We start from the raw sequence: 12,817 nt of genomic DNA, 5'->3' as shown, positions 1-12,817 counted from the left end.
AAATAAAACATCTTTCAGACTTTATTCTGTTAGTATCAGAGTCTGAATGACCTTTGACCTGTTGTTTTGGAACATTGATGGGTTATCTTTGAATGAAAAAAGTGAAGAGATATGACTGGATAACTTTTGAATGAAATAAATTAGTAAAACCGAAATACATTTTTTCACTGTGTCCCACTGCGACCCGGTACCAAATGACCTGCGGACCGGCATTGCTCCCTGAACCGGAGGTTGGGGACATAAACAACGTCCATTATGTTCAAAGCTATATTCAAATTTAATCCTTCAAATGCCATTTTTAAAAGGTATTTTTAAATACATTAATAATAGTAATAAGTAATTGAATTAATGTTGCGGTACATTTCTTGAACTATTAAAGACTAGATACCACTGATATGGGAAAATATGTAATTTAAAAGAATTTCATATTTCAAATAGCTAAACCTGTAAAATCAAGAAAATTATTACATTTTTGTTCATTTGATGATGGCAGAAGGTGATAAAAGGTTCAAGCAAAATTGAAAAAAAAAGAGAATATGAGTATATATGAAGACTGTGTGGATTGTGTGTTGTTGTCTAATTTTAATCTGATGCTACAGAAAAACACCAATGCACTCAAATCAGTTTTCAATCAATTTTTCCTAGTTTTGAGCAACTTTGATGTTGTTCAGGTAATAGAAGGAAACAAAAACATTTATAAATCGCCACAAAGCTGCAAAATGCATAAGAAGATTCTAAGATGTTTTATAGTAAAAGACATTGGACATAAGAAAATTGCAAACAAAAAAAATTGCAAAAATTCATGTCATAAGTTGTTAACATTATATGTCAAACTTAGGCCCGGGGGCCAAATCTGGGCCGCAGTGTAATTATATTTGGCCTGTGAGATCATATCAAATGTGAACTACAGTTGGCCCACCAGTGTATAGCCCTTATATACTGGCAGGATTTGTAGTATTAGGGGGGTGTGCGCAATGTTACAGCACATACAATTTGTTTTTTTCATTGTTGGCCTGTGCAAAAATCTTCACATTAAAAAGGAAGTCAAAAGGCTACAGATAAAGAGACATAATAAGAAACAAATACCACTGATGTGTTTTATTTCATATTCAATTTCATAATAATAATGAATGTTTATCATATTAAGCTTTGGTTGTTCCATATTCAATGTTTGCGTAAAACTAGTTTTGTTTCCAAATCTGGACAGAAGGGAAAACACGCAGAATGGCTGTCAATGTTTCAATAAATACTAAGTTTGGCCGGCGACATTGTCCCAGTTTTTATTTTAGGCCCAGTGTGAATTTGAGTTTGACACCCTTGCATTTTGACAGACGTAGTGATGGAATCTTGAAAAGTGATGGATCAATAATAATAATAATAATAATAATTCTTAACACTAAAAGGACAAAAGTCAGAGGAAAAAAAAGGAACAAAGAATTGAAACAACTTTAAAGGCAGGAACAAAGCTTTAGGTAATATTAGATGAGATCTTCAGTCGGTAAACTTAAAACTGGCAAGTATAGATGAAGATTAGTTCGGTACTTTATATTACATGAGTGAGCAGTTGTCGGTCTTTTACCCTCGGTTGTCATCTCTTCGTTGTTCGACCTCGTATTCAGACTGTGTTTGCAGCTCTTTCATTAACCCGTTATTATATAAAAATACCGCTACGAATTCAAATAATTTCAAGTGCTATTCATAAACGAGGATCGTTTCTCAACATTTCGGTGGTTTAGTCACCCATTTGCTGCTTTGTGGAGTTTTTTGGAGATAATTTCTAGTAAAAAGTCCGAGTGTCGAGCCTCGCGAAGCGGTCGGTAGAGGAGATTTTAGGGTCTTTTGATGAAAACACAAACGTGTTTCAGGCTTTGTTTAACGTTTGCGTGAGGGGAGACTTCACGTGAGTCAGTATAAGAAGAATTCGCGGTGAAAAACGTTGCCATTTTTTGTGTTTTTGTGATTTTTGTGCGGAGAGAAAACACAAACGTGCGACGTGTTTGTGCAGCAGAGAGCAGCAGAGGGCAGACTGAGTCTCCACGGTTCTCATGGTGTGTTTAAGTGTCTTACTGTGAAGCAGGAAAAAAACACTCGCTGTCAACGGCAACGTTACGACGCTACTTTGAATAGTAAAACAACAACAACCCTGACTAAAATGGCAGAAGTGGCTCCCGCTGCACCCGCTGCTCCCGCCGCGGCCAAGGCAACCAAGAAGAAGTCCGCCAAACCCGCCAAGAAGTCCGGTCCTGGAGCCGCCGAGCTGATCCTGAAGGCTGTGGCTGCGTCCCAGGAAAAGAAGGGCATTTCCTACGCGGCCCTGAAGAAGACACTCGGCTCTCAGGGCTTCGATGTGGAGCACAAGTCCGCTCTGATTAAACGCGCGGTCAAGAAACTGGTCGCCAAAGGAGACCTGGTTCAGGTGAAGGGAAACGGAGCTTCAGGTTCTTTCAAGTCCAAGAGTTCTGCTGCCGTGAAGCCAAAGAAGCCCGGGCAGGAGAAGAAGGGGAAGGTGTCCGCAGCCAGTGTCAAGAAGACGGCGACACCTAAGAAAGTGTCCGCTAAGAAAGTAACAACGGTCAAGAAGCCCAAGCCCGCCAAGTCCACACCGAAGAAGACCGCGAAGAAGGCTCCAGCTGCCAAGAAAGCCCCCAAAAAGGCGACAAAGAGCCCGAAGAAGGTCGCGAAGAAGACGGCGACACCAAAGAAAGCTCCAAAGAAAGTGTTGAAAGCAAAGAGTCCCAAAGGGAAGAAGGCGGCAGCTAAGAAACCAGCCAAGAAGTAAAAGACTCTACAGCTTTTGTTTTTCTATCTGCCAAACACAACCAAAAGACTCTTAACCGTCGACTTATTTTCGACCTTATTTTCTTAAATGTCCGTGTTGTGTTTGAAATGTTTTAAATTGTGAAGTTTATTTTTACTTTATTTACCAAATGCACTCTATCCGTTGTAGTGAAAATGTCTAAAGATTGTAAATATTGTATTCTGTGAGTTTTGTCTACTTTGTGGTTTTGCATTCCACCCAACGATGTTGGGCCAAAATTTATGACTCAATAAAAAAAAAAGTTACTTTCAACATACATATGGATTCTTATTTAACGCACAAACTGGGTGTAATTCTGGTAAAGGAGCTGTGACTGTTGCAGTTAGAGTGATGCTTCTAAAGTAGTGGGCTGCGTCCCGGTTAGATGTCACACGGTGCGCGAGAGGGGACTTTCAGTTTACTGTCTTTATTCATGCTTGAACCATATTAAAGCCTCCAGTCACTAGATGGCAGCAGAGCACGCATTATTGATCTATTGTGATAATCGGGATTGTATGCAGAATGCTGGTGCCAGGAACTCATCCAGTAACTTATAGTGAAGATAAATAATAAATATATACCAGGCGCTAGTTTATAGTATTTCAATTGGATGGGGAAAATAATTCAGAAACACTAAATTAGAGTAAAATATTAAATCATGATTAGTGTCATTTTTGTCATCAAAAACATTAATTATATTTTTCATTTATTACTCAAATATATGTGCAAACACAATCCGTATGTACTATATGCGCATGCACTAACGTCGGAACCCAGTGGCTACAGATAAACTCATAAATACAAAATGTAGGTTGCGCTTCTATTACAATTGGCGCAGCTTTTATGGTCTTTACGGTATTGGTTTGATGATTTACGTCACATAGCTCAGCCAAGTGAGTGTGTACGTGCCAAGCGGTAAACGGAGCGACTCTACACGTAAAAACAAATTACAGAAAACCAAAGGAAACGAGAAAAAGTGGTAGAAGAAAAAAAGAGGGCGAAAAGAAGAGGGGAAACAATCAAGTATTTATTCGTTTCTGTTCATCCTCTCAGTGTGAGAACTAAACACGTGGTGTCTGATATGCTCTAAAACCTTGGCACTCATTAAAATTGCGAGTATGAAAAAGTTTTATGAGACTAGACTTAGACAAAAATAAAAATCATTCTCACTCAATTCTGAACTAAGGTCGTAGAAAATTACTCCCAAGATTCCAATTGATCCTGATCCACAACGTGCTGGTGGATTTTGCCGGTGCATTGTTTGCCAAATAAATTTTTAGCGCACTTGAATCTGTGCTTAGTAAAAAAATATCCGAATATGGAGGCTTTTGGTTTTGTTTTAGTTTTTCATAAAACTAGTTTATTTTGAGTTGAAACCATAAAAATTAAATAATCTCGCATAACATTTTGATTTATATTATTACGTGTAGTTCGCACACATCAATGTATGTATATGTTGTATGCATAGTATAGTAATAAAGTATAAAAATAAAAATTAACATAATATAAGAGTAATCAAATGCAGAGTTGTACATCAACGTAGCTGTAAAGAAGTAATTGTGAATAACCAACTCTCGTCAACAAACACTTGTCATGTTTGGTTTTTTTTTACTTTCTTTAACCTAATAATCATCTTGCACAGTTAAAATTAAGCTATTATTATTATTAAGTTAATGAGACTTATAACAGAGACATGTTCTTTGTTGTTGTGGGTGGCTCTTAAAAGAGCCGTTGGGTCTTGGTGCGTTCAGGTACCGAGTTTAACCTCCGAAACCGTACAGAGTGCGGCCCTGTCTCTTCAGAGCATAAACCACATCCATAGCGGTCACTGTCTTCCTCTTAGCGTGCTCGGTGTAGGTGACGGCGTCACGGATCACGTTCTCCAGGAAGACCTTGAGGACACCGCGGGTCTCCTCGTAGATCAGGCCGGAGATACGCTTCACTCCGCCACGGCGAGCCAGACGGCGGATAGCCGGCTTGGTGAGTTGAAGTCGCTGTAAGATACAGAATGAGTCTACAGGAAGCCAACCGCTGTATTTAAAGATCTTCAGCGGACGTGAGAGAAAGCAAGAGTCCTGTTTCGGCGCGCATACATTTCCGTTATGACGTGAACTCATAGAAGAATGTAGGCGGTATTAACCCGGTGTAAAATTAATAGTAGTTAACATGTGTAAATAACCGTTTTGTTGTTTAAACGTCTTTTTATCATTTTTTTAAAGATTGTATCTGTTGTGGTCTTGACGTCACTACTTCCGCATTCACTGTTAACGCCACTGAACACGTTTCAGAAACAGACATACTTTAAGTAAGACCTGTTTAAAAAAGATTGTTTGTACAAGTAGGATTTATTTGTAACACTATTACCGTCATAGTGTTACAAAGGCGCAAGCTTTTTAAACCCGTCCTTCACGGTTATATTTCAGATATTTACGTTTGCAAAGTAAAGTTCTTCGTCATTGTGGTGTACTTTATACAGTCGGCCTCTACAGCTGTTTAACACTACTGTCATATGTTATAACCAAGCTCCACGTTATAAAGCGGATTCATCATAATGCTTCCTATGTAAATCAAAGAGACCTTTTAATAAATATTCCCAACAACAGTCGTTTTGTTAGGGGAATTTATTGTAAGATTCATACAAGCCGCTGAACAGTACAGGAGTTTGTCTTTCACGGTAGAAGTGGTGGCTCTTATAAGAGCCGTTGGTTGTAACGGTGACAGGAGACCAGTTTACTTGGAGCTCGTGTACTTGGTGACAGCCTTGGTTCCCTCAGACACGGCGTGTTTGGCCAGCTCACCCGGCAGAAGCAGACGCACAGCGGTCTGGATCTCCCGTGACGTGATGGTAGAACGCTTGTTATAGTGAGCCAAGCGGGAAGCCTCAGATGCGATGCGTTCAAAGATGTCATTGACGAAGGAATTCATGATGCTCATGGCCTTAGAGGAGATACCGGTGTCAGGGTGGACCTGTTTCAGGACCTTGTACACGTAGATGGCATAACTCTCCTTCCTGGTCTTTCTCTTCTTCTTGCCAGTCTTGCTGACCGCCTTGGTCACGGCTTTCTTGGAGCCCTTCTTAGGCGCGGTCTTCGCAGCAGACGCTTCAGGCATGGTGATAAGTTGTTTATAACACAATTATACTTTGACGCCACGCCTTTTGCTATATTTAAAGCTATGACATGCAAATATAGCTGCGCCGTTGCTACATTTCTATTTGCTGGTGGCGATGTGCGTCAGAGGTAACGTGTTACGGCCGCGAGCCAATAGTCAGTCGACTTGGAAAAGGAGGGAAATTTAAATTCTTTTGAATGAGACGTGGAGGGAAAAGGCCTCACACTAAACGAACGAAGTTCTCCGTGTATTTATCGTTAGCCCATATTAACACAACAATTGTGATTCTGCGAAAAACAGACGCGCGTGCGCGCTCTGTTCGTTTGTTTTGCTAAATGACCCACTCAGTATTTCGCCTGGGTGGACTCTTTTGTCCTCGACCGACCCACGTCAGCCCATATTATATGTAAGTATGTCCATGTCTAACAGGTGCTCTGCCTCTATTTGTGTTCACAATGATCCAATCCTGTCTATAATCCCACCGGGAACCAAACACCCTGTGTTAGTCAGTGTGTCCACATCCCCCCCAACCCCTTCAAAAAAGTTGAACCCACTCATATATTCGTGTTTTACCGAGTGACTATTCACGTTAGGACAGAGTCCATCTCCTTGCTAAATGATACATCTGTGTTTTACCAGCGACTATTCATGTTAGAACAGTCCATCTCCTTGCTAAATGATACATCAATACATATTTGGCCTCATGCAAATGAGAACGTTGTTTATCTTGCTACGTTAACTAACCTAACTAGCTTAGCTTTACAGTATTTTAGCTTTGGACTGTAAACAACTGTAGATAATATACATATTAAATATATAGAATATATATACATAAAATACATTTTAAAACAAAAAGCAACAATACAAATGTTTTAGTCATAATACTTAATTTAAATAAAATAAAATGTACTCAGAATTGGAGGTTATTTGCTTAGAAAAGAATGCTAATGTAGCATCCGGTAACCGGATGAGAAAATCCGTTTCTTTTCCGGGTCACTACAAGCGACGCTGACTAAGGACTGCTGTATGTGAGCTGATGTCGCCATCAAGTGGTCAAACTATGAAACGATAAACAGCCCTGTACTTTCGACAGCGAACACTCGTGGTAAAACAGACGAGAGTCAAGTTGGTTTCCTTTTATTTCATACTTCTTCTGCATATTGTTATAATTTCTTAAACATTTTAACAAACAGCATTTGTTCAAATGTAATCGGAAACACAATGTAACACTGACAGGGTGACGTTTTAACATGTGATACACTTAAAAACCAACTATACACAGAGAAAACGTCTGAAAAATAAAAGACCTCAGATACATTTGGCAGCTCTGTTTTGGGGGGAAACGGCGGGGGTTGAAGGTCCTGGACGGACTGCTCCATGGCTGATTCACACTCACAGGCAGAAAAGACTGACGTCTCCACACAGGAGGAGGAAACACATCACCACTACTATAGGGGTCAAGTCACTTGATACCATGCAGTACAAACAAGAACTAGGTAGAAAATGATTTTTTTTTCTAATGTTGTTGTTGAAAGAGAGCAAAAATAAAATGATTTCTTATATAATAATATTATATAATAATGTCTGTCAATGTTTGGGATAAAAGAAGATGGTAGAAACGCAGTTCTGACGTGAGGACGACCGACCGACCGTTATCAACTGAAGAGCAGTTAGAAAACAATGCTGTGTTGGAATCAGGCTTAGTCGAGGTTTGTGGTTTTGAATCGGTCCGTTTCCATCTTAGGACGGTTTAGAGGTGGAGAACTTTTCCGTTTTTGTCTCAAGATACAGAGATTTAGAAAAGCCTAGAACAGTTTCTTCATCTTTTCTAACCTCTGTACCTTCACACTCCCAGCCAATCAGCTGTGTCCCTTGTGTTGGAACGGCAGATCCTCTTCTGTCCCGTATTTGCATCTCCCTGTGGACCATGCGTTGGTTTTCCGATTTGACCGGCGATCTATAATCCATGCTGTTTTGAGTTCAACAGAAGAATGAGTGGTTGAGGGCAATGACTTGACTGATAATGTAGTAGTGATCCTCATAAAGGCACAAACTCATTTGTACCACTGATGCATTAACAGATATGGAGATACCTGATCAGGTCTGACGACAGTGAGTGTAGATGTGTTCTACAGTGAGGTATCGGGAAGGTTGGTGTGGAGCCATGGCAAGGCTAAAGGGGCTGACGTTGGACATCCACGGTCTACGCAGTCCAAGGACGGCAGCTTCGTGATAAGAGTTTACTACTGTATTTTTTTCATGCTATTTTAAAGGGGACATATTTTTTTCAAAGTGACCATGTCACGGTCGACGTGCACGTAGTTGGATCTGGGGAGTCTTAGTCTACTCCTTACGGTGCAGTTTCGACAACTAAGTACTCAACCCGAGTTGTGTGAGGATCCTCCGTTTTAGCCGATCGTATCGCACACAAAAGCTAAACACGGCTGTTCATTTAGCACAGCGCTAAATGAACAGCCGTTTTTATACTGTGAACACCTGAGGCACTAGAAGTGTGTTTTCATCAGTAACAACACCGGGGAGCTGGCCAGAGAGGTCGTGCCACTTTGGTTAGTCCACATATTAACACCAAAGTAATGTTGAAGTGTTAGCTTAGGCGCTAACCACTGATAAACATCCAGGTTCATCCTTGACTCTGCACTTTCTTCTTCTTCTTCTTCTGGCTCTGTTTGCAGCTCAGTCATATTATCTTTGTTGTCCAGCAGCCATTTCTGTCTCAGTCTGTGCCGTTGCCGTGGTTACGAGAAGCGGCCTTCAGGTTCCCAATCTGCAAAATCTGCTCAGAGCTTGCACTGGCCCATTACCTTTTAAAGCAGGGGTGTCAAAATTATGGCCCGCTGGCCACAACCGGCCCACTAACGGGATCAATGCGGCCCGCTTGATACATTTCTGAAAATGAAATAATTCACAAACAAATCAGACACCCCTGTTTTAAAGGTAAAGGCACAGTAAGCAGCTGTTCAGCACATCACTGTTAGAGGTGTGTAAAGATATCAGTCGAAGGGAAATGTTAACAAACTTTATCACAAGTTCTTTTTTTTTTCTCCCCTAAATGACTTTCTTCATCTCTGGATCTGAGTTGTTATTTTAGAAAAATAGAAATCAGGAAACATTGTTACAAAAATAAACCAAAAAGTGTATCCAAAGTCGGTGTACACATGATATCTTTACATAAAGATGGAATGATACTGCACAGTACTGGGTTTCCTCTGTAAATAAATGTCAGAAATTTTTTGTTTTAAAAAATTGGGACAAAATATGATTAAAAAAAACAAAAACCACCAAGCTTTTGCTTTTTTTTTCGTCCTGTGGGTAGACCTAAAAGAATCTCAGAAAGTCCTGAACATGAAGCAAAGCAAATCCAAAAAAATCGACAAAGGTTTTCTGAAGTAACACCGGTGAAGTGGGTCGAAGGCACAAGTTCAACAAAAGGGTTGTAGAAATGTTGTTGTTTTGTTTGTTTTCATCGGCAGCTAATTTTAAAATGTTTTTCTTCTTTTTTTCAGCTAGAGGGTTTTTTTCTTCCCGCGGTCTGGGCGGTTCCTAATGATCGGAGGGCCAGGCGTCACAGCGGGCTGCGTGGAGACAAGAAAAAACAGAAGGTTAGTGTAAACATGTGATGCTGTCAGTTTGAAAAGCAAAGACGTCCTTCGGACGAGCTAAGATTTGAGCTAAGATCCTGTAGCAGCTACAAAGATAATAAGAAAATATTCACGAGATACCTTAGCCTCGTGGCTAGCAACGTTGGAGGAGCAGCAGTGCTTTTGTTTCAATATTGTCTTAGCAACGTTGGTGCAGCAGTGCTTTTGTTTCAATATTGTCTATATTAACGACAGCTTGTGAAAAGTATTCTAGGTGGCGCTGTGCCATATTAAGCCACAAAGACTTACTCAAAAACGTAAACAGTATCACGTTTAGCATTGACTGTTACCCCAGTGACCCCTTCTGGTGGAGGTGCACGGATTAGCTGTCACTGATTGTATACATTTCTGTTGTTATGCGCATACCTCATATCAGTTACAGGTCAGTGATGCTGCACTGTCTGTTAGCTCTGTTAGCGCCCTGGAAGCTCAGAAGAAGCTAGCAGTGGCTAGTAGCGAGATGAACGTAAACCTTTCGGAAACTTGTGGTTACGTTTGCATCATCAGTAAAAGAGAACAATTGTGGTGTGTGGTATTGTTGTGAATGTGCGGAACACTGCAGAAGCCTTGAAGTCTTTCTAGATGTGCAGACGTCAGAGCGGTCTTTATTTGACAAACTGAATCAGGAGCTAGCCTAGGGTTGGTATCGGATCACACTCAAAGTACTCAGGACTTTCTCAGTCCAAATTTTTTTTATCTATATGCGTTCTTCACCACCTGTGGTCAACAGTTCACCCCCCGCCCCAACCATTTTCCAACATCTCCCTCAAACCTAATCCTCCACTTAGTGGCAGATGGCGCTCAGACCATCCACGTCCGTGCCCCCAATGGCTCCTGTAGTTATGAATGATTGCATGGTCTTAGGCATTAAGTTGGATCAGTGTAATCCATCCCAGCATATGCAGTTGCAGAACGCTGGGCCAAATCCAGCAGGCATGCATGAGAACGTTCCCTCCTCCGGTTTTCTCACCAAGTGTTCTTCAAGAAGAACACAGGGGGGCGCTGTGACAGCCGGATCAATACCTTAATGCTAATACTGAGAGACGCCGTTTTGAGTCAAGTTACATCCAACGCTGTCATGTCGCAATGACACGATCCTCCCCGTGAAAGCCACCTGTGGAGATGGACTCCGCTCCGTCCACCAATCACATGGGCTCTTTATGACGTTGACCTCCAGTCAGATTAAACAGTCATACTTTCTAAGTCTTTTAGTCAATGCCACAGATGCCGCAGTTTGTCAGCTGAATGGACCACGCTCACTTCCTGTTGTCATAGCGATCCAGCTAAGCTAAGCTAAGCTAAGTGTCCAAGCCCCTCAGCTCAGAATAAGAGAGTGAATGGAAAAGAATGTGAAAGTGATGTGTGCAGGTCTGATCCCTGCTTCACTTCTGAATATAGTACTGCATATATAGTACTTCATATATAGTACTGCATATATAGTACTTCAGTGATCACACGTCATTAACACCTGTGTAAAACTGCATTAAGAGAATTTCAAATACAGAATGATTCATATATTTTTTAAACTGCTCTATTGCTTTAACGCGTCAACATATTTGTACAACATGCCTAGACTCTATTTCACCACTAGGTGGAGCCGCAGCATTCTCTCAGATCGGTCTCACTGTGTGACGTGAAGGGTTTTTATATATTTATGTATTTATTTTCATCATGTATTGATTTTTCTTCTGTTGGTCACGTGATCAGATCATATAGTACAGTATCATTAAAAACATATTTATATTATATATTTTATATATATTTATTATATATTTTGATTATTAGCAATTTCTTTCACAGTCTACCCTTTTCTTTGTCTTTTCATTTTTATTTTTAATTTTTGGCTCAGCTAATTCAGCAGCTCTTACGACAGACTTGCTTCGTCCTCTCCCCTAGAGGGCAGAGGGTTCTCCAGGTCTTCCAGTTTCCTCACACAGATTTGTGATACAACAATCACTGGGAGGTGTCGACTGTCTGGTCTGTTGATGACCCTCGCTGACCGTGGGCAGCGGATCAAATGCCAGGCCTCAGCGATATGTACTTAACAACAGACGCTGTAAATCCGCGCAGGTTCGAGCCTAAGGCAGAATCTGCAGCAAACGTCACCTATCCCTAAAACAGATTAAACCTCCAACTATTTCATGGGACAATTACGCAGATAAGCACTTCTAAAATCTGACCGCGTTTTCTCGCCCAAATGTGTTTTCACACCCCACCTACGTAATCCCTCGGAAGGTCTGGCATGTGAGGACTGAAGGGAACTGTGACAGTGACGGGCCTCGCTCAGCTTAAAGCTGTCACTGTGTCTCAGATACACTGCATTCATACGTCTACAGAAATACTAGCGCCTGCTACAGACCTAACACATGGTGCTGCAGCTTTGATACAAAATGTAAATAGCTTCTTCTCCTTCCTTTTTTTTGTTTACGTGTTTCACATAGAGCAGACGATGTCGTTGATCTGCTGGTCAGTGATTTTAATCCCCTCTCCCACCCCCCAGCGAGTGTGACATCTGATCATCAGAGCTCCAGATCAACTGTCAGCCAGCCTTTGGATTTACAACCAAAAACGGTGTTAAAAAAAAAAAAATGGAACAAACCCAAAACTGACCCCTTCAGATTTTTACTGCAGTTTTTTAAATAATCTTTTTTTTTATTGTCAAATGTCAATATTTGACACAATAATAGAATTTCTTCATTTAATGTTTATATTTCTATATATGTATATATATATATAACACACATACACATATAGATGTATTCCTCAGTGACTAATCACCATCAACATACACTATCTCCATTAGATTAGATGACAAACTGCTGTTATGTATGTGTCTATATATGTGTATACATATATACGTATATATTTATATATATACATATATGTATTATGTATTTGTATATATATATCAGTTTAACAGATTTAATTTCCATCAATACTGTATTACTGTAGTACAATTTGTGCAGTAGTCTGAAGTATTTCTGCTGCGTTCATATTCACTCTACTCTCCGTGGCCCCTGGTGGACACGTGTGAGACCACAGGTGCGGCTTGTAGTTGTTGAAATGTGTAGTTTTGCTATGGGCCGACTATTGACATTCAATCATGTGACGCCGACTCTGACGGTCAGCCAGAGGCAAGTGACCTGCTCACCCCCTGTGTCTGCTCTAATTATTACAAACAGACACACACACACACACACACACACACACACACACACACACACACACACACACACACACAGCGAGTCTA

The 12,817-nt window shown here is 40.7% G+C and overlaps 4 protein-coding genes across 4 annotated transcripts in view; 1 reads left to right on the top strand and 3 right to left on the bottom strand.

Annotated features, from left to right (window-relative positions):
* Positions 1 to 2,001: 2,001 nt before the first annotated feature.
* LOC103382515 (histone H1-like) lies at positions 2,002 to 3,074 on the top strand. The gene has a single exon (XM_008315337.3). The coding sequence runs from the start codon at positions 2,153 to 2,155 to the stop codon at positions 2,777 to 2,779; it is 627 nt and encodes a 208-aa protein (XP_008313559.1). The 5' UTR covers positions 2,002 to 2,152; the 3' UTR covers positions 2,780 to 3,074.
* Positions 3,075 to 3,799: 725 nt separating this feature from the next.
* On the bottom strand, positions 3,800 to 5,167 carry LOC103382528 (histone H4-like). The gene is made up of 2 exons (XM_008315349.3): positions 5,162 to 5,167; positions 3,800 to 4,791 (listed from the first exon to the last, which is right to left on the bottom strand). Exons 1-2 carry the CDS (start codon positions 5,165 to 5,167, stop codon positions 4,558 to 4,560), a joined length of 240 nt encoding a protein of 79 aa, XP_008313571.1. The 3' UTR covers positions 3,800 to 4,557.
* A 236-nt stretch (positions 5,168 to 5,403) lies between these two features.
* LOC103382516 (histone H2B 1.1-like) lies at positions 5,404 to 5,951 on the bottom strand. The gene has a single exon (XM_008315338.3). It carries the CDS (start codon positions 5,906 to 5,908, stop codon positions 5,528 to 5,530), a length of 381 nt encoding a protein of 126 aa, XP_008313560.1. The 5' UTR covers positions 5,909 to 5,951; the 3' UTR covers positions 5,404 to 5,527.
* A 1,080-nt stretch (positions 5,952 to 7,031) lies between these two features.
* The window catches only part of LOC103382520 (potassium voltage-gated channel subfamily A member 1), a 14,683-nt gene continuing 8,897 nt past the window's right edge, over positions 7,032 to 12,817 (bottom strand). The window contains exon 2 of the mRNA XM_008315340.3: positions 7,032 to 9,501. The gene's annotated coding sequence lies outside the window, so the exon portion shown is untranslated. The remainder of the gene's footprint in view (positions 9,502 to 12,817) is intronic.

The sequence above is a fragment of the Cynoglossus semilaevis genome, chromosome 8 (assembly GCF_000523025.1).
Source record: "Cynoglossus semilaevis isolate Cse_v1.0 chromosome 8, Cse_v1.0, whole genome shotgun sequence".
Classification (NCBI taxonomy): Eukaryota; Metazoa; Chordata; class Actinopteri; order Pleuronectiformes; family Cynoglossidae; genus Cynoglossus; species Cynoglossus semilaevis.
The sequence above is the reverse complement of the archived record's forward strand: the minus strand, read 5'-3'. Positions and strand labels throughout refer to the sequence as shown.

Excerpts from the sequence above, each read along its gene's own strand:
- LOC103382515 (XM_008315337.3), top strand. The coding sequence starts at position 2,153 with ATGGCAGAAGTGGCTCCCGCTGCACCCGCTGCTCCCGCCGCGGCCAAG.
- LOC103382516 (XM_008315338.3), bottom strand. The coding sequence starts at position 5,908 with ATGCCTGAAGCGTCTGCTGCGAAGACCGCGCCTAAGAAGGGCTCCAAG.